The 26,975-nt window shown below is 50.7% G+C and overlaps 3 protein-coding genes across 4 annotated transcripts; 2 read left to right on the top strand and 1 right to left on the bottom strand.

The window, feature by feature from the left end:
- Positions 1-3,973: 3,973 nt before the first annotated feature.
- IRF6 (interferon regulatory factor 6) lies at positions 3,974-9,574 on the top strand. The gene is made up of 8 exons (XM_061362903.1): positions 3,974-5,272; positions 5,872-6,048; positions 6,934-7,138; positions 7,570-7,692; positions 7,771-7,917; positions 8,108-8,500; positions 8,854-8,972; positions 9,241-9,574. The coding sequence occupies exons 2-8, from the start codon at positions 5,875-5,877 to the stop codon at positions 9,460-9,462; spliced, it is 1,383 nt and encodes a 460-aa protein (XP_061218887.1). The 5' UTR covers positions 3,974-5,272; positions 5,872-5,874; the 3' UTR covers positions 9,463-9,574.
- Positions 9,575-10,186: 612 nt separating this feature from the next.
- CUNH1orf74 (chromosome unknown C1orf74 homolog) lies at positions 10,187-11,328 on the top strand. Its single transcript, XM_061362902.1, has one exon. The coding sequence runs from the start codon at positions 10,215-10,217 to the stop codon at positions 11,034-11,036; it is 822 nt and encodes a 273-aa protein (XP_061218886.1). The 5' UTR covers positions 10,187-10,214; the 3' UTR covers positions 11,037-11,328.
- A 110-nt stretch (positions 11,329-11,438) lies between these two features.
- TRAF3IP3 (TRAF3 interacting protein 3) lies at positions 11,439-26,888 on the bottom strand. 2 transcript variants are annotated; one of them, XM_061362897.1, is made up of 16 exons: positions 26,637-26,888; positions 23,637-23,955; positions 22,661-22,769; positions 22,144-22,201; positions 21,909-21,933; positions 21,149-21,178; positions 20,488-20,583; positions 16,645-16,716; positions 16,241-16,381; positions 15,623-15,760; positions 15,340-15,475; positions 14,546-14,608; positions 14,408-14,467; positions 13,708-13,862; positions 12,463-12,735; positions 11,439-12,113 (listed from the first exon to the last, which is right to left on the bottom strand). In XM_061362897.1, exons 2-16 carry the CDS (start codon positions 23,919-23,921, stop codon positions 12,030-12,032), a joined length of 1,725 nt encoding a protein of 574 aa, XP_061218881.1. In that variant the 5' UTR covers positions 23,922-23,955; positions 26,637-26,888; the 3' UTR covers positions 11,439-12,029. The 2 variants fall into 2 exon arrangements, with proteins under 2 accessions (XP_061218881.1, XP_061218880.1); XM_061362896.1 differs by having other exon boundaries at positions 12,463-12,576; positions 26,637-26,727.
- Between the last annotated feature and the right edge of the window lie 87 nt (positions 26,889-26,975).

The following is a 26,975-nucleotide window of genomic DNA, read 5'->3' as shown; positions in this document are numbered from 1 at the left end:
AAACTCCATCCTTCCCTTTGTAAGGGTTTCAGCCCACACCTCTTAGCTGACTTGTCTGCAGCAGAACAGCTTGAAATCTGGCTCATCAGAAAAGGTTACACTGGATCTGTTCCCCAGCACTGGTCTCTGCTGGACCTCCTGGAACAAAGTCTTTGGCACTGTCACTGTGGTATTTATAAACCAGTTTTATTGTGTTTTCCACTTCCCCATCCTCAGTTACAAAGATCATGTAAAGACACAGCTTTTCCCCTCTAATGGTATTGCACAGAACCTCAGACTGGTTTGGGTTGGCAGGGACCTTAGAGCTCATCCAGTTCCAACCCCTGCCATGGGCAGGGACCCCTTCCACTGGAGCAGCTTGCTCCAAGCCCCTGTGTCCAACCTGGCCTTGAACATTCCTTGAACCATCTTGGCAAGCACATGGGTTCCCTCTGGGTCACAAAGAGCTGGCAGGAAGCAGAGGTGCTGCTGTGGGACACAGGGTGGGGAGACCTCATCGCTCTTTCTCCAGCAGCACATCAGGGCAGTGCTGCATGTGCTGGGGTGAAGCTTTCCACCATTTCATGCTGTGTTCCTGCACCACGGCTGCATGCTGGAATGCGAGAGCTGTGAGCAGAGAGCAAGACTCCACATGCCCAGGACATTGTCTTGCCTCGTTGCATAATGTTGTTTTGCCTTATGGGAACTTAGTGATCTGTTCCCAGGAGAGAAAATGGTTCCTCTTTGTTTTGATGACTCCAGCCTTTTCCAGCTAGGAACAAAGAGACCTGGGTTACAAAGCTTGGCTGGTGTTATCGCAGGTATCACGATACAATCGTGTTGATAAAAGTACTGATGTTAATTTGGCACTGAAATAGAAGTAAATCCTATAGCTCCTGGTATGAAAATTCCTCTGCATTGTCCCAAAGTGTACGCTCTGCACTGTGTGAAAGAGCTGCTGTCGCACAGCCAGGAGGCTGTCACTTCATGGAGTACAGTCTGTCAGCCAAAGGGTTTCTTCATCTGGTTTGAAAAAGATGCAGGTAGAGGTCAATATAAGCAGAGAGAACTAAAAAGAACGATTCCCAGCAAACGTTACAGGAAGGGGTTGGTGCTGTTTGGCTGCTGGGTTAGGATCAATGCTTTATATATTATGTCAGAGTGAACACTTTGGATGATTAGTTGCAAACAGCTTACATGCCTCATTACATGTCCTGCCTAATGAGCTATCCCTGGATTCTCACCTAGACAGCTCAGAAGCTGCAGTTTCCCAGCTAAGAGCATGGAAAAGGAGAGCTTGTTTCCTGTCGGTTCACTAGCACAACATGCTGCCACACGCTGCAGCGCCGGCTGTAGAGACTCAAGAAAAACACAAACCCTGCTTTGGGCTGGAACACTCACTGGTTTGGCATCTGCGTTCCCACTCGGGGAAGGCACAGAGGCTGTAATAAAGGTGCAGGCGGGCACAGCTGCGGGAGGACCAGCCTCAGTGAAACTGGAGGCAAAAAGAGGTCCTAAACCCACGCTGGAGCAGCCCTCGCCTGTCATTTTGCTCCATTATGTTCCATACCACAGCCATGACCTGCCCTAAGACCCCACTCATGGGCTGGGCAGTCAAGGGTCATTATAGAGGGTCTAGAAGCAGCAAAGCTCTGCCCTGGTTGGTCCCAGGTGTGTGGGTGCGTGTGCTGCATCACCCGTGTCTGCTTCCTCAAGCATCAGCCCACAAGTAAAGCAGGCCTGTGGCATCCTTAAATTTACCCATCGCCAGGCAGGATGGGCATGTGGACAGGAGGAATGTGGGGAGGATGAAGGCAGCTTTTGAGGAGAGATCAAAGATCCCTCATAGTTTGGCTGGGAGTTCAGCTCTCTGTGTGTCTGTGTTTCTTCCTAGCTGCTTGCTATTTGGCCATATATTATGGGGTTTTATACAGTGGGGTAACTATGGGGGAGAAGGTATTCATCATCATGGAATGGCTTGGGTTGGAAGGGACCTTAAAGCTCACCCAGCTCCAACCCCTGCCATGGGCAGGGACCCCTTCCACTGGAGCAGCTTGCTCCAAGCCCCTGTGTCCAACCTGGCCTTGAGCACTGCCAGGGATGGGGCAGCCACAGCTTCTCTGGGCACCCTGTGCCAGCGCCTCAGCACCCTCACAGGGAAGAGCTTCTGCCTAAGAGCTCAGCTCAGTCTCCCCTCGGGCAGGTTCAAGCCATTCCCCTTGCCCTGTCCCTGCAGGCCCTTGTCCCAAGCCCCTCTCCAGGTTTCCTGCAGCCCCTTTAGGGTTTTTCTCTGTGTGTGAAGACTTTCAAACGTCCACCCAGGGCTGCTCCCAGGATACATCAACCTTCCCAAAACCGGGATTCAGCACATGAATGGAAAGAGACGGGAAATCCCGTTTTCTTCCCGTTCATTGAACCCCATCACTAACTCCCTACAGGATCCCCCGCTCCTGACTCACGGCTCCGGTTTTCCACCTACGAGAAGAACCGAAACGGGGGGGCGTGGCCTCCGGATAGGGGGCGTGGCCTGGCGGGGCGGGGCGGCGGCTGCGCCGGGCGCACCTGGGCAGGTGCGGGCGGGGCTCACGCTCCGGGTGTCTCCGCGCTCCGCTGCCCTCGCCCCCTCCGAGAGCCCCCGCGGGCCCGGAGCCGCCGCCCGCCCGCCCGCAGGGAGGGGTAAGTGGTGCGGGGCGGTGCGGGGGGCGCGGGACCCCGAGCCCAGCCCCGCGGAGCGCCCTTCGCGAAGCCGCGTCCTGAGCGGGGTTCCGCGCCCGAGCCGCGGGGGCTTGGCTGGGACGCGGAAACCCGCGGGGCGGAGCGCAGGACGCGCTGGTGGCCGTGGGAGGGGTCGCGGGTCGCGGGACGGGGCCGGGGGGAGATGCCGGGTCGGGCTTGAGTGGGAGGCCGGGGGGGGCAGCGGGAGGGCTGAGCCCGGTGTCTATGGGGCTGCGCGCTCCCTGCGGCTGTATTCGCCTCAGGCTACGTCTATCGGGTTGGTGTAGACGAGGCCCAAAGTTAGGGCGAGGGTGACTCGTCCCATCCCCTTCTCTCCTCCTCTTGTCGGACCGGAGCCGTTACCATCCTGGGAACCCAAATTATCGGTCACGGCTCATGCCCCTTCCGAGGTACCAAGGCTATCGGGCCATGGAGGGGTTGAGGTTACTCCACTGGGCATAGGGTAAGAGCTCGTAGTGCCCAGGGAGTGTTGATGGCCCCGAGCAGGGCAGGGAGTGGGGGTGGCTGCCGGAAAAGTGATGTGTGGGTCCTGAAACATGGCGCTGTGGGTTCCCAGTGCAGGGAGGTGATGGTGTTGGACACTCAGCTGAAAATTCAGTCTGTTTCTGTGTGTGAATACTAATATTAAAGGGTTGAGCTGCTTGTCTTTGAAAATACAATACAAATCCCTGAAATACAGGGTAATGCAGACAAAGGTAATGAGCAGAGGTCTGTGGTGTAGCAGCAGTGGTCCTGGAGAAGACCCCTTCCTTCTTTAGAGGCTTCATGACCAGGGTGGAGCGGAAGCACACTTGGGTGTGCAGGTGGAGAGTGAAAGCTTCTATGCGGCGAGGTTGAGACCAGCATCACGTCACACCATCTTGTGTGATGTTACACTGGTTGGCTCTGTGCTGGACCCCCAGAACTCTCACAGTTATCCAGGATTGTCCCTGACCTTGGTCTCTCACCTGCAGCCCTCAGAGAAGCGGCTGCAGGATGTCTGCTCATTCCTAAGCTTGCTTGAGTTGTTCTTGCTGGGGTGAATGTCTCCTCTACAAGGAAAAACATCTGACTTAATAATAATTGTGGTACAGGGAATAATTACATCACTGACCAGAGCTGCATTAGCAGCACAGGGATGTGCTAATTACCCCCCCACACCAGCCAATTTGAGTGGGAATAAAGCAAACTGGAGGATCCCTGGGTATGTGCACTGGGGAGTCCTGACTGCTGCCTTTGGCAATTCCCATTACTAGGATGAGATATTCCCTGAGCTCACCCTCGGCTCCAGGAGCCTCTGGCATTGGTGGACCTGCCAGATCGAAGTTGAAGGCTGTAAGAGGCTGACTCACTGTCTGAGCCCAGCAATGGGATTCAAGTTGGTTTGGTCTCGGTTATCGTGTCAACAAGTCATTGGTGATAAAAGGTCATAAAGCATTGTAGTGTGGTGTATTGACAGACGCTGTCTGTGAGCAGAGGGACAATTCCAGCCTCATTCAGCAATGCCATTACACCCTCCACAGGACTGAATGTATTTTGTTTGAGAGGCTTTATTTCCTGATGTGTGGGTTTGAATTCACTCCTGGTCTTGCAAATGGGTATGTATATGGTGTATGTTATTAGAAGCAGAGGGGACTGCTTGTAAAGTTAAGAGATGATGGAAACAAGCTTTAGTTTCCTTGTTACAATGAGAAGTAATTCTTCTTTTTCCAATATCTGGATTTGGTCTCAATTCTAAGTCCAGGATTAACCTGGACTTTGTGTCTTTGCAAACATACTACTGAAAGTTTAATTCTGATAGTGTTTTCCACCTGGGGAACTAAGACAGGAGAGTTTCAGAAGCACAGGAATAACTTTGATGACTGCTTTCTGATCCTTTGCAGCTCCTAGGGAGCAATCTGCTGACATGCCCAGGTCCTTGATGAAGCACGTGTTCAAACTCTTACTTAGAGATGATTTGCAGTTGAATCTGAATGTCTTCTTTACTTAACAGAGAAAATAAGCTGTGTTCAGATGAATTTTCTATAAACACTTGCATCTGAATGGGATCTGCAGGTATTTGAACAAATAAAACCTGTTCCTAGACTAGTTCTTGGATAGGATGTTTTTCATCTTCTCTTATCTCTGCTACTAGACACATTTTGCAACTCCTGCAGCAGTATTCAGGGCTTATGGCAAACGTTTTGCCTATCCTGTAACTGCTGTATTCATGTGATTTCTCACATCTGTTTCAAGATTTACAAATGAATATGGGAAATAGACCTTCAAAGCACACTTGTAGTGTAAAAACCCCCTTCCAAAACCTAAAGATACCAAATGCTGCCTCTTCTTGCAGAGGGATAGTCATTACTTCTGTTTGTTTGCCTTTGTCTCTGTTCTGCACAGGAAAATGCTGTTGGTTGGCAGCAAATGTAGCAGCAACACCAGGATACTTGAACAACAGCTTTGATAAGTTAATTAAAGCATTGCTTTTAGAAAAAAAACCCTAAACATTAAGTCAACATCACTTGATTTCTAGCAGGAGTGTGGGCAGACTTGCAGTTCACGTCCTTCTGGATAAACATCCTGGTTACTGTAGGTCAGTGATGTTTGCGCATGGTTTTAACTGCATTCAGGGCACTCATGAAAAAGTCATTCTGTGATGAAACAGTCCCCTCCCCTTCAGCCTGATGCTTCCAGCTTCACCTCAACTGGGGCAAAAGCCTCTGGTTTGGCACAAGTTCGTTTTTCTCCTCCTCGATGCAAGTCTGACGCGACTGAAGAAGCACCAGATCAGGCCCTTTTGCTAAGGCGTACGTGGAGGCTTCTGAAACTCTCCTGCCTGTTCTTGCTGTGGCTTGTTTGTGGCTTTATCTCCTGCACTACGTTTACGGCTCAGGTTTGATTGGGGCTCGCCCTCTGTGTGCTCAGTTCACACACAACGCGCAGTCCCTGCTTCCCGGAGTATTTAACAGTGAGTTGTTGTTCTTGTAACAGTTATGGTCCCTGTTTAGTGATGTGTTTGTAACTCATCCTGGCAGAAAAGTCATCTATCTGAGCCCAAATTAGTGTTTTCAAGGTGCAGGAAGATAACAGACAGCAGCAGTGACACAGCATAGGGTCCCTTCTCATGGAATTAACTGTATTTAAAGCATCTAAGTCTCAATTAACCCTTAGCAGCTGCTCTGCCTTTTGTAGACGATGGCATTACACCCGCGAAGAGTCCGCTTGAAGCCATGGCTGGTGGCCCAGGTAGATAGCGGGATGTATCCCGGCCTCATCTGGCTAAACCGAGAGGCGAAGCGGTTTCAGATCCCCTGGAAGCACGCAACTCGGCACAGCCCGCAGCACGAGGAGGAGAACACCATCTTCAAGGTGAGGGGGGGGAGAGCTCAGACACACCACGGCTCCTAACCAGAGACAAAGGGTTGAATTGTTGGCCCAGGAGCTGGGCAGATATTTCAGTACCTGTTTCCAGGCACATTTTGTCCTATTGCTTTGACCTGAGAAAAGCCACTTTGTGCACCTGGATGCCAGGCTTGGCACTGACAGGCTGTGGAGTTCTTTAACCCTTTCTGACCACCTAAGGCCAGATGATGTCTGATTCCTTGGGCTCTGGGAGATGACTGCTATTTACTCCATCTGCTCGGTTTAGGATGTGGTAGCTGGCCTGTTCTTTGCAGCAAACCATTAAATACTGTTACTGTTAAATAAATCTAAAGAGGTCCACCACAAACTTCCATTGCTGCTGTCCTTAATATTCTTATCCCAAGGGATTCATTATAACTCCTACACTCCTTTGAGGAACTTCTGACCTCTGCCTCTGAGGGATCTTGGCCTGATAGTTGATCTGGGGCTGAGGGAGGGAGAGGACCAGTTGGATGGCTGTGGCTGCTCTTCCACTGTCTTCCAACCGAGCCCGTTCCGCAGTGTGCAGGTTATGGCTCACTGTCAAAAATTGCTTGTGGTGCTGAGCCTGAGAGACCTAGAAAAACTCAGTGCCCAGTGCTGTAACAGTTAATGTGTATGAAGATGCATGCATGGGGTTTGGAGATTTGGATTTACATCTTGTTTTCTCCTCCTCCTTTTAATGGGAAAAACTATTAAAAGCGGGATTTTCCATTGCTGTTATCAAAAGAGGTATAGTTCAGACTTCTGCAAAGAGAAGGATTTCACAGCGAATTTGTTTGGGAGTTTGATTTCTGATAAAAGCTGCTCTGTTGAGAAGGCTGGACTGAGCACGGTGTACTTTGTCCCCAGGCATGGGCTGTGGAAACAGGAAAGTACCAGGAAGGAGTCGATGAGCCCGACCCTGCGAAGTGGAAAGCCCAGCTCCGATGTGCTCTTAACAAAAGCCGGGAATTCAATTTGATGTACGATGGCACCAAGGAGGTGCCCATGAATCCTATTAAAATTTATGAAGTGTGCGATATCCCGCAATCCCAGGGATCAATCATTAATCCAGGTGAGGGCCTTGCTGACACAGGGCTGGTTACCGAGAGGCGCTTGTCCAATGTGAGTTCCTTTCCCTCAGCATTAACTCTCAAGCTGCCTTTGTGTGCAGCAGAAAGCTGCCGTGTGCAAACCTGGCTGTGTTTAAACTAAGAGGACATTGAATCGTTGTGTACCTGTATTAAAATGAATAAAGCTGTACATGGTCAGCTAAACAGTCCCATATTGACGATAGTTTATGCTTACATTTCTAGAGTTATGTGTTAAACTGAAATTAGCATGTGGTATGGATCTGATTTTCCCTTTTCTACTTCTATTTGGAAAATACACAAATAAATGTCCAATATTGTGCAGAGCCAATATGAAGATCACATTATTATTTCAAGGAGTGCATCACAGTGTTTCACACCGATCAACTACCCACAAGAATGTGCTTGTTTGTAGGCTCCACTGGCTCAGCTCCGTGGGATGAAAAGGATAATGATCTTGATGATGAAGAGGAGGAGGAATTGAATCAATCTCAGCATGTCCCTATTCAAGAGACATTTCCATTTCTTAATATCAATGGTTGGTGGCATAGACTAATGTGTCAGTGAAGGAATTTGCTTGTAAAGTGGTTTATTGAGGAATCACTTCCTTTTGTAGATTCTCCAATGGCTCCAGCCAGTGCAGAAAACTGCAGCCCTGAAGCTGTGTGGCCAAAGAATGAACCTCTAGACATGGAAATGCCCCCAACAGCACTGCAGCATGATTTCTTCAGCAGCCCTGAGCTCTGGATCAGCTCTCTACCAAGTATGTATATGGATTTCTACAGCTTCTGCCCTTGTTTTGACTTTTTCACTGTGGCTGTTTGCCCCTTAGCATGGGGAGCTGTGTATAGTTTAAACATCCCTGTGTAGTGTGGGTCGTGTGGTGTGTGCCTGCTGCTGATGCAGTACATGTAAAAGTCCAGGAAAAGCCCTGCTGACAGGTTCTCTCTCAGTGACAGACCTAGAAATCAAGTTTGAGTATCGAGGGAAGGAGACCGGGCCGACGACGACTGTAAGCAACCCGCAGGGATGCAGACTTTTCTATGGAGAGCTGGGTCCTATGCCAGACCAGGAAGAGCTCTTTGGGCCCATTAGTTTGGAGCAAGTGAAGTTTCCAGGAACAGAGCAAATCACCAATGAAAGGCAGAAGATCTTCACAAGTCGGTTGCTGGATGTTATGGACAGGGGACTGATCCTGGAGGTCAGTGGCCATGCCATCTACGCTGTCCGGCTCTGCCAGTGCAAGGTGTACTGGTCTGGTCCCTGCGCACCTTCTTCCACCACACCAAATTTGATTGAGAGGCAAAAGAAAGTCAAACTCTTCTGCCTGGAAACGTTCCTAAGTGGTAGGTAACTTCTGCTTGTGGAAGAGAGCTTCGGATGCTGGTCTGGGCCCTTGGTGGCACTTAGAAAGGGTGGGTGCACTAGTTAGTTTGCTTGTGCTTGGAGCATGGGTAGGAGCCACCACGTCCCTGATTCCAGAGGACATGGAGCAGGTGTGCATTGGAACAAAGTCAATGTACACTCGTGTAATGCTCTGAAAAACCCTGGAGGGCCTTCCTGTAAAAGAAAGCTCTTCTGGTGCAAGAAATACACTGTAATTGTGTATGTGTAAGAGGTGGCTCAGCATGTAGGTAAGAGCGGGGAGCGTTTCTAACTGAATGAGAACAACCCTGCAGCATTGTGCTTTTCTTCCTAGAGCTGATTGCCCATCAGAAGGGACAAATCGAGAAGCAGCCACCATATGAGATCTACTTCTGTTTTGGAGAAGAATGGCCTGATGGAAAACCCAGGGAGAGGAAGCTGATTGTGGTTCAGGTAAGAGCTGAGGCTCTGGGGTGACATGCACCTTGCTGGGGACCTGTGCATTGGCTCTGGATGGAAGCCTGCAGGCACGGTTCTTCCCTGTTTGGGTTATTGACACTGGGAAACACCAGTAGGGCTGATGGGTTTTGTGACAGCAAATACCAGTGTTACCCAACAGCATCAGCCTGTACCTGTCCTTAGGTTAGCGTGGAAACCCTCCCCTGCATCCAGGGCAAACCAGCAGGACTATAGTGTGTGCCCAACCGCCTCTTTCATGCAGGTCATTCCCGTGGTGGCCCGGATGATCTATGAGATGTTCTCGGGTGACTTCACACGCTCCTTTGACAGCGGCAGCGTGCGCCTGCAGATCTCCACCCCCGACATCAAGGACAACATCGTGGCCCATCTGAAGCAGCTCTACCGCCTGCTGCAGAACCACCAGGAGGGGTGGCCCATGCAGGCACCCGCCATGCACATGGCGCAGCCGCTGCCGGCGCAGTGAGCGGCGCTCGGCTCGGCCCCAGGTTTGCTTTATGTTGTACATACAGAAAAACTTATTTCTTACCGAGTGCCTTGCCTAAATCTGAATAAAATCAGTGTAAATCTGGGCTCCTGATTCAGTGTCAGTGGTCTGTGGTACCTTTGGGAGCATTCAAAAGCAAGGGCATTACAGGGATACCTTAAGCTCCTTCACTCTTCCCAGCTCTTTGCTAAAGAAACTCATGTACAAATCACATTTTCAATGCTGTGGTATTTTTTAAATCGACTACTGGTCTTTTGTATATAAATACACGATCATTATTTTTTCCCTCTCTAATCTGTGCTCTATTAAACCTGCCTGGAGCATATCACTTTGTTTAACTTTATTTCTCTCTTTTTAAGTGCTTTTTATAGTTAAATAAACCAGCTCTACGTGCTTTAAGAAGCCTCCTCCTACTACATCCACCTCTGAAAGCAGGGGCATGGCTCTGTGCTGTGCTTCTTACACACACGTTGCTTCCCTAAGCTCTGGCTGAACGTGATGGCAGCGCCCTGCTCCCAACCGCCTCTTTCCTTGTCGTTGACGCCGGCGAAGACACGACCGGGGCGGAGCGGAGGGGGCCCGGGCCGAGAGCGGGGTGGAGCGGCCTGCCCGGGCGGGCCCCAAGCGCTCCGCCCCGGACTCCCTCCTGCGCCAGGGCCGCGGCCGCCCCGGAAGTGCTGTACACTGCGCGCCCCGCCCCGGCTGTAGCTTCCCGTCCGCGCCCAGCGGCCATGGGCGCGGAGTCTCCGGCCGGCAGCGCGCTGTTGGCCCCGCAGCTTGTGGCAGCGGCTCGGGAGGAGCTGGGGGCCGGGGCCAGGCGGCGGTTGCCGGCGGCCCGGGCCTTGCAGCTCGCCGGGGAGGTGCTGGCGGTGGCGGCGGGGTTGAAGCCGGCCCTGCTGTACGACTGCGGCGCGGCGGGCCCTGCCGAGCTGCGGCGGTACTTGGAGCGGCTGAGGGAGGCCGGGCTGGCCCCGCTCCGCCTCCATGTGCTGAGCCTTGAGGGCTCGGCCCTGCTGCTGCACCCGGGGCTCGCCCGGCGGAGGTTGGAGGCCGTGCTGGGCGCACACCCCGCGCCCTTCATGGATGTCTCGGCAGGGCGGCAGGGCCCGGTTCTCTGCGGGCCAGCGCAGGCTGAGGCCATCAGGGGCCATCTTGCGACCCTCTTGGCCCATTTAAGCGCTGCTGAGGCCGCCAGCGCCGGCCCTGTGTCCTCCAGCGAGGTTGTCCCCACAGGCTGGAACCTCTGCACCATCGTTGGGGTGCTGCTGGGCTACCCGGCGGTGTACACCTTCTGCATGGAGGAGAGCACTGAGAACTGCCTGGCGCTGACGCCGCTGAGGGTGTTCACAGCGCAGGCCTCCTGCCCCAGGATAAAGGACAGCCTCGGGGTCCAGATCTACTCCTTCAGCATCCCAGAGAGCCTGTGTGGGGAGCTGGAGGAGGCGCTGGGTGCCTGGTGCGAGGAGCTGAAGGAGGCTTTCAGTGCACAGAGTGACTTTGTCGGTCTGTGCATCTCGAGCGAGGTGGTGTCTCTGCCAGCGGTTGCCTTGTAAAACACGAGCAAGCACAGACTTCTTGGCCTTTCTCACTTGCATCACGGACTCGGGATTCCCCGTGTGTGTGGCCTACAGGAGGCCCTCGAGCACCAAAGGGTGAAGTGTGATGCTCTTGGGCCCCCAGCCTCGTAGGCTGGTTGAAACCAAATGCGTGGTGTTGCAGAAAACCAGCATGGATGTACACCGTGGTTTAAGCATCCATCCTGACTGTAGAGACTGCCCTGTGCGGTCAGGTTCTAGTTATTTGCTGCCAACGGCTGAGGATTAATAAATGCAATTGGAATGCCACGTTATCTTGAATTTCTGAAGATTATTATAGGCTCCAGATTGTATTGAATGAGGGGCACATGCTCCAGTAGAACCTGCACCGTGCAGCTCCAAAAGGGGCTTCAACCCCTTGTCTTGGTTGGATTAATGTGCTAGCAGTGAAAGGGAAGCAGATGTGGGGATGTTTGGCCTCAGGATGGGCTATCAGAGCAATGGGCTGAGCTGGGCACAGGAGGTGGGAGATGGGAAAACTGCTCTGCATGAAGGAACTGTGCAAAAACACCTCCCTGAGCTGGGCTTCTTTGTCAGGTACCAGTAGAGATGGTCCAGGGTTGAATATATCATATTTAGGGGGGAAATAAATGAAGAGAATCCTGTAGTCCTCTCATGCATGAAAACCAGGAAGGAGAATCCCAAGGGCATGGGATAACCCATCCCTCCCACCCTGCACAGGCCCCAGCAGTGGTGGCTTTGTCCCTCAGCGCTGTCGGGACTGGGCAGCACAACTTTCAACTGGTGCAAAGCAATTAGAACAGGCAAGGCAAGGGGGATCTCCAGCCTTTATTGGAGCTGCAGGAATTTGGGGTGGGGAGTGTGGAATGAAGCTTCCATAGACACTGAACACACAAGTAAGAAGCAGCAGAAGGTGCACTGTGGCGAGGGAATGTTGCTGGTGGTGAAGAAGTCAGTTCCTGCGGTGAAGTCCCTCTCTGAGAAGGTCCCTCATGGTCTGTAACTTGCTAGGAAGGAGGCTATGGCCATTGTTATCAGTGCCACCAGGAGAGGGACCCAGTGACCGTGCCGACGCTGCAAGGAGAAGCAAGTGTTAGGAGGAAATTGGTGGGAAGGAGAAACTTCTCATCCCTAGCAAACACGGGGATATTTATCAAAATGGGGATATTTATCTGGGAGCTTAGAGCAGCCTTCTGATACCTAAAGAGGTCTACAAGAAACCTGGAGAAAGACATTTACAAGGGCATGTAGGGACAGGCCAAGGGGAATGGCTTTAACCTGCCAGAGGGGAGACTGAGCTGAGCTCTTAGGCAGAAGTTCCAACATTCCAACACAAACCAGATTGGGTTTCTATGATTTTTGCAGACCAGGGTGCAGCCCCGCTCCAAAAGCACTGGGGGCCGGGGTGAGGAGCATCTCCCACCTTCGCCTGCTTGCTCTGGAAGTGGTTGAGCTCATCCCGGCACTGGCGCAGCCTGGTCAGGCAGGAGCGGTATTCCTCGCTCAGGGCCTGCAGCTCCGAGCGCAGCTCCATGCACTGCAAGCACAGCAAGGGGCCATTAGCAGGAGGGATCCCCTCTCTTCCGTACCCACCGACAGCAGCAGGGCTCCCGCAGAGGCTGCAGTGCTTCGCCCGTGCATGGGCACTGCGGTGATGGGGGACTTGCACTCCTGCTACCCGTGTGGCCGTATGTACCTACAGGGGACAGAGCAGATCTCGGCGTTACTGGGGATGTGGTGATGCCACAGCCTGTTGCCATCTGGACTTTGCTGCCACCTTTCACACCAACATGGCAGAGAGAAGCAGCAGTTGTTTTCATGGCCATGGAAGTGTGTGGGTCAGGAAGGAGTGCACACTCATGGCAGGGTTTGCCTCTCCTGCTGAAATTCATTCTACATTTCACTGACTGCAAGAGCAATTACAAACTCCTTTAAACTTGAAACATGGGACAGGTGCTGCATAACTCCAAACCCAGGGAGCACCTTCTGACCTGGACAACCCAGCTGCCTTCCTGATGAGCAATGCATTAGCAGAAGATGCTGCAGGAGCCAATGGGGGGTAATGGAGTTCCTCCCCAGCTGTTCCCTTTTAGCTGTGATTGTGCTTCATAAAGTCCTCCCCCAGGTGCTGCCTGATGGTGGTGCTGCTCTCATCGGCCTGGGTTAGTAGGGCAATCTTCTCTCCTGTGTGGCTGCAAGCTCTGCAATGGTAAGTTATAAATCCTTTTTTATAAATCCTTGCTATCTGATTACTGCTGTAAGAACTGCGGGTCTGTTTGTTGGCAGAGGGCATGGTTTGATGGGAAACACCATGCAAGCTTTGAAATTTTGCATCCCAGTTGTAAGGGCATTGGTTTTGTTGGCTTTGTTGTGTGGAAGCCTTTTCCTTCTTGCTTTCTTTGTGCTCAGGGTTTCAGCTCTTGAAGCGTGGCTTTGGCTTTTCTGAGGCTGAGACTCTCCTATCCATGAGTTTGCATGGAGAGGGCTCTGCTGGTGTCACTCTGCATGCAGAGGATGCATTGGGGGTTCAGGTAATGCTGGTATCAGGATAAAAATCAGGGGAGATAACCCTTATAGGAGATTAGAAACTTCCAAGAGCTTTGGTGCCTTGTGTTGTGCTGTTGCTGGAGTGCTTACACCAGCATCTGTGGTTCAGTGACTTCCTCACCTCATTCTCCTTTGCTGTAAGCTGGAATGTCCTTTTCTGCATCTCATCCTTCAGGCTTTCTTCTCCCCCCTTCTCCTCCTCCGGGTGCTCTAACAGAGGGTTTTGTTCCTCCTTGGCAGGAGTGAGAGGTGGGGTCTGTGTGGTGAAAACCTGGTCTAGAAAACAGTCAGGCTTCTGGTGAGAAACAGGTCCAGGCATTCAGTTTGCTTTAGAGCTTTACTCAGTGTAGTTTAAAGGTTAATACTTGTGTGCTACACACACAGCAGAGGAAAGGGGAGCTGGCTGAGTTATCATAGGCCTGCCTCTGCGATAGCAATAAGTTAAGCATGTTTAGAGGGGTTTCTAAGTAGTTGCCAGAAAGGGAGGGGAGGGAGAGTTAAAATGCCTTTTATTACCTTTTTTTTTCCCTCCAAGTACAACTGTAATTGCAATTATGAACAGGAATATATTTTGTTTTGGGGGAAAAAATGGCATAGCCACTACAGTAGAATTTACAGTGAAATCCATTTATTTTTCCAAGTGTTTGCCATCATAAATACACTTAGGTTTTAATGTTAACTAGAAAAATATAATAACTTGGTTTGTGCAGCTTTAAAATAATCCTTTATTCTAATGCAATGTGGACCTCTCCTGGAGTCAGGTCTAACATCCCTGTGTCCAGTGTGAGCAGGGCTAGGTGGGAGTTACAAAGTTTGCTGACCTTTCCTTTGTGCCATTGCCTCCTGGGTCTTCTGTTTGTTGGTCTGGCTGTCTATGAAGTCTGTGAATATAGAAAGTCAGTGTTATGATCCCCAGCACTAATGCTTTGAATTGCTTTATGTGTGTTTGTGTTACTTACTGTGCAAATGGCTGATTGTTGCCTCCAGCTTTACCCTCTGGTTTTGTTCTTCTTGCAGTGTATCTGAAATAACAGTAGAAGGGAATCAAGGTTGATGTAAACCTCTGCATCTTTATGCAAGGATGGCAACTTTCCCATTCTCCACATGTGTGGAGGGGGTGTTGTTGACTGCACTGGATGTTCTTCTCCAAAGGGATGTGATTTTTGGCTCTTTCAGTTTTAGCAGTTTTTTCTAGTGTGCCTCTATTTATTTATGGTTTATTTTAAAGTTGTTTGAGACTGTTATGAAAACCACCACCCGTTTACTCTTCCTTAGTAGTGCTTTAAAACAGCCACGTGAAGTATGTGTTTCCTTGTCTCTATGTGAATTAGTGCTTTAGGACACTACTGGCATGTATTTATATGCTGGTAACATCCCCCACCATGCAGCAGCTAGCTCCTCAGACAGTAACCCAGGCAGGCTTGCCTTGCTGCATTTGATGGGTCTACCAAGGATGTAAAAGTCCTCATCAAAGCTGAGGACTCTGAGATTTTTTCTGTTTTCAGGTCTCCCACCCCTTCTTCTAGAAAAGTCACTTAAGTCCTTTAATCTGGTTGGAAATGACTGTAGGAGCCCTTAGGAAGCCAGCAGTTTTCATGGCAAGCTGAGGTGCACAGCACAGAGAGTGAGCCTTTTGTGAGTGCACATACTTGGCTTTAAGGAACAGGATTTTAAGAGTGTTTTCCTTGTATCCTCCTTCCTTACACTCACCTGGAGGACAGACCCCCACCACCATTCTCCTTGCACATGGTACCTTTGATGGCACGGATGTGCTCAGCCTTCAGGTCGTTGTCCTCCTGCAGGGCACTGGCTCGCTGATGGAGCACATTGTGCTCGCTCTGCAGCCTGCACAGGGTCTGGTGGAGCTGCTCGTTCTGTGCATCCGCTTGCTGCAGGTGAGAACAGCCCCAGCATCAGCTCAGCTTTGAGTTGAATATATGATCACTGTGCTCCATCAACAGGGATTTGTTATCCAGAGACCTCCACCTGTGGGCTCCCAGTGGATTTGATGCTGTTCCTGCAGGGAATTGACGTACCTGAAGTTTGCTCTGCAGAGTATGGAAGCTGTTTTCAAGCTCAGTGTGTGCCGTGGTCACCTGGGTCAGTTCAGCTTTGAGGGTGGCATAGTGCTCCTTCCAGAAGGCAAGGTCCTCTCTTGTCGCTGCCAAGCTTCTCTAGGGAGGAGAGCAAGGAGCCACGGGTGGGCTGTGAGTGGTGGTGTGGTGGGACCATGCCAGGCTGCTCTGAATAACACCTGCAGGTGCTCATGTGAGCTGTGTGGGGCTGGGGCAGCACTGCCTCTGCCTGTACCGTGGTGGTTGCAATAACCTGTGTGGGGCTGATGCCATCTGATGGGCAGAGTGAACCTGGGCAGAGGCTTGGTTGTGGTGCTGGGTGTATTTAAGCCTGGTAGTACTTGGGAGATGATTTACTTGTGTTTTCTGACAATTCCAGTTATCCTGTGTGTCAAAGGAAATTTGGGGAAATGTCTTTTCATATAATAGAGCAGCTCCAGAAAGGATGTCCCTGAAGCCCTTGGGTCCCTGGATGTGTGTGAGGCTTGTTCCCTGTGTAAGTGCAGAGCAGAATGGGAGGGCTGTTCATGGCAGTTGGACTAGATTAAAGCAAACCCAGGAGTAAACCGTGTTGCTTACCTCAGAGTTTTGCAGCTGCTGTTCAGTCTGAAGTTTGTCCTCCAGCATCTTCTGAAGAGCCTCTTTTGCCTTCTCCTCATAGGTTTGCTTCTGATCCTCCATGTCTATCAGGATCTTCTTCACGCACTCTTTTGAGTAACTCTTCAAAGGAAGAATTGAAGTGCTTGAAGGGGTCTTACCTGCCTTACCTCTAATCTTGCTAAGCCTGAGTATTAGTAAATCCAGAGTGTAAAAGCTGCTGATTTGCTGTGAAGCATTGCTTCAGCAAAGAGGACAAATCATTTTCAGATCTGTATCTAATCAGATTGCTCTAGAAACTGACACCTGACTTCATTGCACACTTGGGTGTTCTCTTTTCATGCCTTTCTTCACCCATGGCTGTTTCTCAGTGAGTCGGATGTTACCTGGGTGCAAGCCTGCAGCTGGTTTTCAAGCGCCCTTAGTTTGCACTTCAGTTTATCTTCATTCAGCTGGCCCTGGGGAAGAAACAGGTGAACTGATGTATGGAATCGTGGACTATACAATATGCCCCCAATGTTTTGTTAGCTTGTGTTTTGATGCACTTTCTTCCTTCATCTATAACATTGTGTCTGAAGTCCCTTCAGTATCTCTTCAATGCTTAGAGTTCAAACAAGCCTTCACCATCTCAGAATAAATGGGATATGGGGGAAGTAAGACTTTTATGTGTTGAAGAACACTCCCAAGGCAGTTCTGCTGGTTACTGAGTGCAGCTGCTTGCAGTGAGATGAGAAGAGCAAGGGGATTTCAGGTTAGTCTGGATGATCCTGACAGAGCACAGCTGCCTGTCCCCATGTATAGCCCTGTACCTGGCTGATGGCTCCTTCCTGCAACACTCCTTCCCTCAAGTTCCAGCTGGTGCTACGGTCCTGCCTTGCTGGTTCCCTTAGGAAACAGGCTGGGTCTGTGTTGCAACATCTGGCAATTAGGCAGGGGGATAGAGGGCAACAGTGATTCATTTCTCTCATTATAATCTCCTCTCGGTGTTAGTCAGACTTCTGTTTCATGAAACCAGCCTGCATGCAAATTGAGATACAATTTCCACCAAAGAGTTCACATGGGCTGTTTTTTCCACCACCGATACTGAGAATGCTGCTATCTTCTCTGCTTACTGCTGTTTGAAGTCAAACCTCTGAAAAGCAGCTCCTTGATGTTACAGGAATAGCTGTTAGACCCAAGCAAAACCAGATTCTCTGGTATTTTAGCACTGGTTAGGTTTACACAGTCCAATCCCAAGTAATCTTCCCAATTCAGTTGTTGGTACAAAGAACGGAAGCCTTTATCTTCTCAGAAAGTAGGTGGGATTTTAAAAAGCATTTTTATAAGTGAAATATTATGCCTAATTTTCCTCTGCAGTTTATTGTATTTTATTCTATCTGGTTGGAGGATGGAGGCCTTATGGCTGTCGTGCACAGATGTGAATGACCATGGAAAGTGCAAGGGAGCAGAGTGCTGCGCCTTTCCTATGCTTCACAGCAGAAATGTGTTGGCAGACTCCTTTCATGGAGATACAGCTTATAAACTGGGGAAAAGAACCTAAAGATTTCCCTAAATGGAATAAGTTGTTTGTCAGGGCTGCTACCAGAACAGCATGGCAGTGTGGGGTGAGTGAGTGTGGGAGGAATAAGAAGTGATGCTTCTGACCAGAAAAGTTACGTGAGCAAATCGTGATGGAGCCTGTGTTGAGGATTATCTACATGAAAGGGGCTGCTTTCAAATCAAAACACCAACAAACTCCCACCCAAACTAACCAAAAACTAAGCCCAAACCCACCCACTGGGAGCCAGGAAGAGGACAGGATTAGGGTTAACATGCTTAAAATAGTCTTGCATATACCATATTTGAATCCTCTGTAGCCCTCTGCTTCAGAGAGTCTGAGGTTACCTGAATAGGCAGCTCCAAAGCCTCTCCCAGACTCTTCTGCATTTCTCTACTGCTGTCATTTAAGTATTGCCATATGAGTATTTTAAACTGATTTTGGCTGTCTTGTGATCAGTGAATTCTCTGATACTCCTTCCCCTATTTTAGATAGCTGGTGTAAATCAATAATAATACATACTGTTTCTGGAAGGCTTCCAGTTTGCCCAAGCACAATGCTTGTGCTAGAAAATCAAGTGCATATAGTAGTAGCAGTAGTAATAATGCACTGGAAAAGACAGAGCATAAACTCTGCAGAGCTTCAGAGTACTTCCAAAAGTAAGGTTCAACTTCAGGGGTCAGGAAGGGAACAGAAGGTATTAAAGTAGTAATTTTCAAGAAGAGAACAACTTAAGATGAATTACTTTTAATAATCATAACTGGGACTTAGCTTCTTTCAACTGGCAACATTCTTGAATCAACTGAGCGAGTTTTACAACAGATTTAAGGTACAGACCATTGGTAGGAAGGTCTTAATCTAGAAGTAAAGTTATGGGAGGCAGAAGGAACTAAACGCTTTATCCCTTCAGTTTAACAACACTGCTATTCTCCTGCAGAGTATTCACTTGCTCCATTGAGCCAGAAGACTCCATGGACATGAGCAGCACTTTTAAAAATGACTGTGATTGTTTCAAGGGGGAATGGCTTGAACCTGCCCGAGGGGAGACTGAGCTGAGCTCTTAGGCAGAAGCTCTTCCCTGTGAGGGTGCTGAGGCGCTGGCACAGGGTGCCCAGAGAAGCTGTGGCTGCCCCATCCCTGGCAGTGCTCAAGGCCAGGTTGGACACAGGGGCTTGGAGCAAGCTGCTCCAGTGGAAGGGGTCCCTGCCCGTGGCAGGGGTTGGAGCTGGATGGGCTTTAAGGTCCCTTCTAACCTAAACCGTTGTGTGGTTCTATAACTTCCACTGCACAGCATTGTCCATACCTCCCTTTGCCAGCTCTCCTGGAGAAACCTCTTGTTCCCAGCCTCTCCCTGCACCTCCCCTGGACCAGGTCCAGTATCTACCTTGCTTCTGGCTCCTGTGCCAGCAGCAAGGTAATTTTAGCCTGATGGAAAGCAAGAGGCAGCAGCAAAGCCTCTGTTGTGCAGCAGAGATAGCAAGAAGCAAAGTGCACCCACCTCTTTCTAATCTGAGGTTTCATGGCTACGTCCTGCTGAGTGTGTCAGGATGCTTTTTCCTGCTCATATTATATTTGAAGCAGCAAGCGAAGGCGGAAGTTTCTAACCACAGCATGTCTAACACAAGGGGGTTTTAGACCATCTCACCCAATCACTCGCTTTTCTGCCCCAACAGAACTTTCAAAGCACTTTTTTAAAGGTGCAGTGAACTGTAAATTCATGTTTGATTAAATAACCCTGTTTAAAATGCTTCATACATTGCATAAAATGCATCGCTTTAGTTTTACCTCCTGATAAGAAATAGATCTGGGTCCTGGTTCGGTGCTGCCCACAGGGTTTGTTTGAGCCATGAGGAAATGGTTTGATGCACAGCCATGATTCACCCATTGTGCCCCCATCGTGGTGCTGGGTCCTCCAGTCTGTGTCTGGGGCCCAGAATATATCCCTGAAGGAAGCAGGGCAGTGGTGGGATGGAGGGTATCCCCACAGATCCTTGTGAGGAGCAGGCTGGATAGCTGGGAGCTGGGTGGAATGGATGGGGGGGTTAGCTGTTGTGTTCCCAGATTAATCAGCAGCCTCTTTTCCCCCATCCAGTGCACCATTTACCAGCACTTGGGTTCACCACTGTGGTGCATCTGAAACTTTTATTTTGGCCAAAAAAAACCTGAAGTGGTTTAAAATGCTGGAGATTTGTTTTGACTGGGGATGAAAATTTGGTGCAAGCTGGTGGTTTGGGTTTATTCCATTTTTGTAGCTGTTTACACACTTCTGATTGGTTTTTATTTGGGAAAAAGCAGGAAAGGCAAGTATAAAACCTTCTAAAACGTTGCAGAAGGAAAGGGTTTTACACTTCCTGTTGATCCGAAAGCAAAGTGTGTTTTGTAACAGTCTTTTGGGGCACGAAAGGGGGGAAAATGTGAGGCAAAGTGACACCCTAACTTTGTTTTGTGTTCAGCCCTCCCTGAGAAGAAAGATGACAGCAAGGAAAGAAGCAGGACAAGCAGCTACTTGCAGGAGGATGGCTCCACATGATGTTTTGTTTGCTGGGTGACAGCATTGCCTTTTAAACATATAGAGCACTGGAGCTGGGCAGAGCTACAGATAGAAAGGGAGCCCCATGGGGTGCTCGTACTGCTACATGCAAACCCAGTCCCACCCATGGCCCAGCAGGAGCCTCCTGCAGCTCTCTGGTACCTGCCAGGACTTTTCTGATGCTTGCAGCAACGTGGAGAAAAGCTCCTGCAAAATCACCATCTTCTGCTTGAGCAGCAGCTCGCGGTGCAGGGCCTCCTATGGGGAAGGGGAGAGCCGGTCAGTGGGGGCAGACAGGTCTTGGTGTGCTGTGGCTCATGTGTAGGACTTCTTGGGCATGTTACAATTGGGCAGGCAGCACCCTTTCGTTAAGGGGCTCTTTATCAGGGACTGTGGTGATAGGACAAGGGGTGATGGGTTCAAACTGAAACAGGGCAAGTTCAGGTTGGAGATAAGGAAGAAGCTCTTTACTGTGAGGGTGGTGAGGTGCTGGAACAGGTAAATACACCATCCTTGGCAGTGCTCAAGCTCAGGTTGAACAGAGTCTTGGGCAACATGGTCTATTGTGAGGTATCCCATGGCAGGGGGTTAGAACTGGATGTTCTTAAGGTCCTTTCCAACCCAAACTGTTCTATGATTCAATAATGGTATTGTTCAAAATGCATGTAGACGAGGCCCTCAGAGCCATGGGTTAGTGGTGGCCTTGGCAGTGCTGGGGAATGCTTGGACTTGATGATCTTAAAGGTCTTTTCCAACCTGGTTGATTCTATGATTCTTAAAGTTCTGCTTTCTCTGTGGGCAATTCACAGTGTTTGGCACCTACCTTGAGGTAGTTGGATAACTGCACCATTTCCTGAAAGGGAAAGGGCAAATGTTTGAAAACAGTGGGATTGTTTCTGTTTATAAACATTTTATGAACTGGCTCCAAAATCCGAGTATTTTGGAATCAAACTGAAGCTAATGTCCTGGAGGAGCCTGCGGGGCTGCAATTGCTTGGTTTTCCCATGGAAATGACTGGGTTTTGCAGTTTACAGCATCGAAGTTGTGGCATCTTTGCCATGTCATGTGTCAAATCAGGGCTGCTACTGAATGAGACTGAGAGATACCAGGGAGCTGCTGCAAGGGCTGGAGCAGCTCTGCTCTGGAGCCAGGCTGAGAGAGCTGGGCTGGGGCAGCCTGGAGAAGAGAAGGCTCCTGAAGGGGAGACCTTAGAGCAGCTCCAGTGCCTAAAGGGGCTGCAGAAAACCTGGAGAGGGGCTTGGGACAAGGGATGTAGGGACAGGCCAAGGGGAATGGCTTGAACCTGCCCGAGGGGAGACTGAGCTGAGCTCTTAGGCAGAAGCTCTTCCCTGTGAGGGTGCTGAGGCGCTGGCACAGGGTGCCCAGAGAAGCTGTGGCTGCCCCATCCCTGGCAGTGCTCAAGGCCAGGTTGGACACAGGGGCTTGGAGCAAGCTGCTCCAGTGGAAGGGGTCCCTGCCTGTGGCAGGGGTTGGAGCTGGAGGAGCTCTGAGGCCCCTTTCAATACAAACCCTTCCATGATTTTATGATATCCATGGGACAGAAGTCCCTGTGTTTTTCTTACCTTATTTAAAACTGCTATTCCACAGCTGAAATAAAGAAGAAAGCGTGTTACTGAGGTGAGGGTGGGGGGGGGGTCTGTAGCGGTCAGTGGTTCTGGGCACCAGCTGCTCCAAGCAGGGTGCTGGTGTTTGCACAGTGGAAGCTTGTGCTGAGGTTAAACACATTTGAGCATTGGAAGTTGTTGCTCTGCAGGTATCTGAACCCCAGCCCTGGGAGGGAAGGGAGGGCCAGCTTACTCTGTCTGTTGGCTTGAGTCTTTTGCTCCTGCCCTTGGGTTTGTAAGGGTCTGTGTTCCTGTGAAAGCAAAGTGAGAGGATGTGAACGATCCCCTGTCCCTGAGGGGCTGTGCAGTTCTTCTATTTGGGTGTCCATCTCGGATGGCATTGCTTCTAGAATGGAGAACTGCTGTTTAAACACCATCCAGCAACACAACTCAATAGGGACCAGAGGGGAGTCCTGCTCAGATGGATGGAGAAGTGGAAGTGAAGTGGTCCTGCAGACTGAAGTTATCCCCCAGGCCCCTGGATACTCTGGGGCACTCACAGGGAAGCCATAGGGCACTGATGGTTAAGCTGTGGCCTGTTTTTATCCTTCTGCAGGAGGAATATTCCTGCACCTGCAGGAAAACTCAGATTGAGGTGATAAAACGCTCTGCAGGAGTGAGGCTGCTGCCAGGGGAGCTTGGGTTAGAGAGGAGCATCCCAGATTACTTGATGGAGATGTGGGAGGGGAACACAAGCACCCTTCACCTACCTTGGGTGTTCACACCTCGCCTGGGGATGGCTTCTGCTGAAGTGCTGCAGGGGATGCTGAGGCCGAGTGGGGAGAGTGCAGGGGGGAATGTGGGGCAGCTCCATGGGTGCTGGAATGAGAGAGCAGCTTGAGTCAGCATCTGCAGAATGGGCTGTGAGGAATGGAGGGGAAGGAGCTGTGGCCTGGTCAGTGTTTGAACCTGCAGTGACTGGGTGAAGAGCAGCAAGGGGATGCCAAGAAACCATGGCAAATCATAAGGATCTGCTGCTCTGGCTCCAGCAGCTCCAGAGCTCTGTGAGGAAGTGGGAGAAAACCTCCTGGTTTAGTGACCTGAATGGGGGCAGGAGGCTGGTAACTGCTCTGACCTCTCCTGTGGTACAAAGGGAGCTTGAGGCCATGTCTGTGGAAATCATCTTGTGTTCCACTGCCTCTGCTCACAGGGGGTTGTGAGGCCACTAAGATGAACTCGGAGCCTGCCAGGGGAGTTGTTTATTTTGCATGGGTTGTGAACTTAGAAGGAAATCTGTTTGGCTCCCAGATTGGGGTGTTTTGTATTGCCTCTTTCTATAGATGTTACTCAGGCAGTGAGCCCTGTGGGTCACTGTTAGCTGTGCAGCACAGGGTTGGTAATGAGTACCAGGGAATCTCATTCCTGCATCCTTCCTGCTAACAGTGAAGGTGCTGGAGGGAAGCCGGGTGTTTAGAACTCAGTTTTTGAGGGTAAAAGTGGTTTATGTAAGTGCAAAGCTATAGTCTGGCAGTTAGGAGGTGGGGTTGTGCTGGGAGGAATGGCAGAACATCTGCACCTGGTTCAGGGTGTGGAAAACGGGAGAGGAGCGGGAGGGAGGCAACAGCATTTATCCATGCTGAACTCTGCAGCTTGTTAGGAAATGCACATTTTGGTCTGTGCATTCCTGCTTTTTGGATGTGCTTTGACGTGTGGGTGCTGTGGTGCATGCTCCCCAGAGCGGGTTACCTGGAGAAGGATGGATGGGCTCGGCTCCAGCCGGGCAGAGGGATCCATGGGGATGCGCTGTCCCGGCGGTGCCCTTCCAGCATGGCCCAGCCCGTTCCTCCTCCTCAGGAACTCCCTTTGCCGGGGGCTCTGCAGTGGGTCCGGTGTCCTGGTCCCGACGTGGCGGCACGCTGTCACGTTGTGCCGCCGCCGCAGGTTCTCCCGCGTCTCGTGCCGCCGCTCGCACTTCTCATCATAGCTCTCGTGCCTGCGCCGCGGCCGTGGCTTCTGGGGCTGGTTGATCATGGTGTCTGTGACCGCCCCGGGGTGCTCTGACCTGCTGAAAGCAAGGGGAAAGACATGATCTGGGTGCAAAGTGATTATTCCTAGGGGTAAATGCATGTGGGGTATCGGGTGCTCATCCTGGAAGCCTCAGGCACTGGGTGCACGCAGAGTTCCTGGAGAAATCTGTTCCTTGTGACTTTGCATGCATTGGCTGTGTAAACACATGGTGCTGTTCTTGCTCCTCTGGTGGGTGGGTGCTGACCTGGGGATGCTAGGAACAGGATTTCAACTGCAGGCTCAGGCCTCACTACCAAGTAATGATGCTTCCTCAGGAGAATCTATTTCCTGATAAAATCCCTCCGTTATTCAAACTGATTCTATTGGGGATGCTGTTACAGTTCTTTAGCCAACCTAAAGAAAATAGTGGAAACACAGGAAGAGTGATAGAATCCTATAATAATTTGTTTGTGTTGGAAGGGACCTCAGAGCTCCTCCAGCTCCAATCCCTGCCATGGGCAGGGACCCCTTCCACTGGAGCAGCTTGCTCCAAGCCCCTGTGTCCAACCTGGCCTTGAGCACTGCCAGGGATGGGGCAGCCACAGCTTCTCTGGGCACCCTGTGCCAGCGCCTCAGCACCCTCACAGGGAAGAGCTTCTGCCTAAGAGCTCAGCTCAGTCTCCCCTCGGGCAGGTTCAAGCCATTCCCCTTGGCCTGTCCCTACAGGCCCTTGTCCCAAGCCCCTCTCCAGGTTTCTTGTAGCCCCTTTAGGCACTGGAGCTGCTCTAAGGTCTTCCTGGAGCCTTCTCTTCTCTTATTCAGCCTGTTGTTGTTGATAGCTGCTGTTTCTGCTCTGAACCTCTCATAGGTGTGCATTTCTTTTGCAGGTTTTTTTTTAAATAGGTCCAAGCAGAGGTGCTGGTCTGTGACTTCACTCTTGAGAAGCTGCATTGTATTTCTGAGTGCTTTGCTTCAGGCACGAATTCTGCCTCTATTTCTGGGGACTTTGTGGCCTGAAGGAGGAGCTCCTCCATTCCAGTTCTGTTGCAACCATCTACATGTGCATGCAGGGTGTAGGTATGAAACCTCCTCCCTCTTGCTGACTTCTCTGCACAGTTGCAAGCCACCAGTGCATCGTGTTCTAGTGAACTTTGGTCATACAGAGATGAGAAATAACTACCCTCAAGCACTCCTCTTCCTTCCTCCCCTCAAGCAAAGGCTGTGTCCCACTCTCTTGTCCCCTCACCCCATCAGCAAAGAGGCTCATCATCTCTGTGCACATCCCATGTACATTGCTCAGAGGGTGGACAGCGCAGGGAGCCTCATCCTGGGAGCTGCTGTGACCACATCTGGAGCTTTTCTTGTGTTGGGCAAATCCCTTTAATATAGGAATGGGGGGGAAAAACCCAGTTTAGTTTCTGACAACTCAGATGTTCTTCAGTGTCAAAACAAAACCATCAAAACTTCATTGGTATCACAGTGTCTCAAGCAATAAGGAAGTAGTTGAGTCTAATGGGGGGGAAAAATGGGAACAAGTCACCCTTTTTTAAATATATAGTACCTCTGTGCTTTTTAGAATGCGTAAAACCTGCTCCATAATCCCTTTTATTGTCCTTGTGCTAACTGTGGTGTTCCCAAAGCTGGTTGCCAGTCCCGTCCTCTCACTGTGGGTACTTCAGCTCTTGCTCTGGGCTGGGAAGATGTCTGCAAACCCCCATCCAGGACAGTGCTCCCAGGGCTGAGCCTGTGACCAGGTTAAAGCCATTTCCCTTGGCCTGTCCCTACAGGCCCTTGTCCCAAGCCCCTCTCCAGGTTCCCTGCAGCCCCTTTAGGCACTGGAGCTGCTCTAAGGTCTCCCCTTCAGGAGCCTTCTCTTCTCCAGGCTGCCCCAGCCCAGCTCTCTCAGAGATGGAAAGCAGGTACAAAAGGCTGAGCAGCTTTTGTGTCTGTACCACACCAGTCCCACTGTGCTCATCCAGGGCCTTTCCCCATGGTGCACACTTTCTTTCCCTGGCCCAGAAGCCAAGGCAAGATCTGGCGACAGCTTCACACAGAAATCCAAGTTGGGTGTATGCCAGTGCCCTGTGATCAGCTCCCTTGAAGCTGAGTATGAGCCCCATAGCATGGGGCAGAGCTGGTGTCTGCAACCAAGCTGGTCCCAACTATTCAGGACACTGTAAAGAGTTTTTCAACCAATTTTTCTTAGTTTTAGAAATGGCCCAATTGCATGTTCAGTCCAGACTGTGGGTGTCCTTGGTCCCTGCTCATCCAGCTCTTCCCATCAGGAATAGCTCAGCCCCTCTCCCACCCCTCTGGGCTGCCCAGCCTGGCACGGTGCATCCCAAGAGCACTTGTAATAGCTTCAGTGAACCAAAAATGGCCTTTCAAGCGAGGTAAAGCTTCCAGAATCACACAGTCCAATCCCCCCCCAAGCTGAGCAAACTGTTAAGGCCTTCTTGACAAGCTAATACTCTTATTTCCTCCTTCTGCTACCCTGAATTACCCTCAAACACCTCCTTTCTCTTTGCTTTCCAAGCTGTTACTCTTCTTGCTTCAAGGGAAACCAAAAAAAAACCCACCCCAAAGTGCTTCTTGCTGGTTCATGTTACAGCCTCTTGCTGTCAATGTGCAGGCTGAAAGTGGGGCAAAAAGAGGAGAAAAAGGTGCACACCGCTGCCTTTAGTGCAGTGTTGTCTGCTCCCCTCCATCCCTTACCACACTGGTGCTGTGGGTACTTACCTGACCCAAAGGTCCCGTCCTACCCCTGGATGTCCACGGCAGAGCTGGGTGTTATCAGGCACAAACACGCTCCAACTGCCATCTCTGTGCCAACCACCTCGTTCTGCTGCTCTCTGCTCTAAAACAGGAAACGTTGCAGCCGAGCCCCGGTTCCTGTCTCTGCTCACAGCCCGGCTGCAGGGCGCAGGGGCCAGGCTTGCAGTGGGGTTTGGGTTATCTTGGGACCCCAATGTCCCCAGCTTCTCTCTAAGTAGAGCTCAGTTATCTTCTGGGCCATCTCCCTGCAGTGGTCTCCAACAGGCTCAGGTTGGGTGCTGATTCATGGAGCTGCTTTTGTGG

The sequence above is a fragment of the Neopsephotus bourkii genome, unplaced genomic scaffold (genome assembly GCF_033783945.1).
Source record: "Neopsephotus bourkii isolate Nb327-2 ecotype Australia unplaced genomic scaffold, CSIRO-AGI_Nbou_v1 NB_1139, whole genome shotgun sequence".
In the NCBI taxonomy this organism is placed as follows: domain Eukaryota; kingdom Metazoa; phylum Chordata; class Aves; order Psittaciformes; family Psittacidae; genus Neopsephotus; species Neopsephotus bourkii.
This window is presented reverse-complemented; position numbering and strand designations above follow the sequence as displayed.

Coding starts and splice junctions, on each gene's coding strand:
- IRF6 (XM_061362903.1), top strand. CDS start 5,875: ATGGCATTACACCCGCGAAGAGTCCGCTTGAAGCCATGGCTGGTGGCC. Junction 7,693..7,770: donor TCCATTTCTTAATATCAATG/GTTGGTGGCATA, acceptor TTCCTTTTGTAG/ATTCTCCAATGGCTCCAGCC. Junction 8,973..9,240: donor GGAAGCTGATTGTGGTTCAG/GTAAGAGCTGAG, acceptor TCTTTCATGCAG/GTCATTCCCGTGGTGGCCCG.
- CUNH1orf74 (XM_061362902.1), top strand. CDS start 10,215: ATGGGCGCGGAGTCTCCGGCCGGCAGCGCGCTGTTGGCCCCGCAGCTT.
- TRAF3IP3 (XM_061362897.1), bottom strand. CDS start 23,921: ATGATCAACCAGCCCCAGAAGCCACGGCCGCGGCGCAGGCACGAGAGC. Junction 20,584..21,148: donor AGTTATCCAACTACCTCAAG/GTAGGTGCCAAA, acceptor CCTTCCCCATAG/GAGGCCCTGCACCGCGAGCT. Junction 14,468..14,545: donor AACAATCAGCCATTTGCACA/GTAAGTAACACA, acceptor CTATATTCACAG/ACTTCATAGACAGCCAGACC.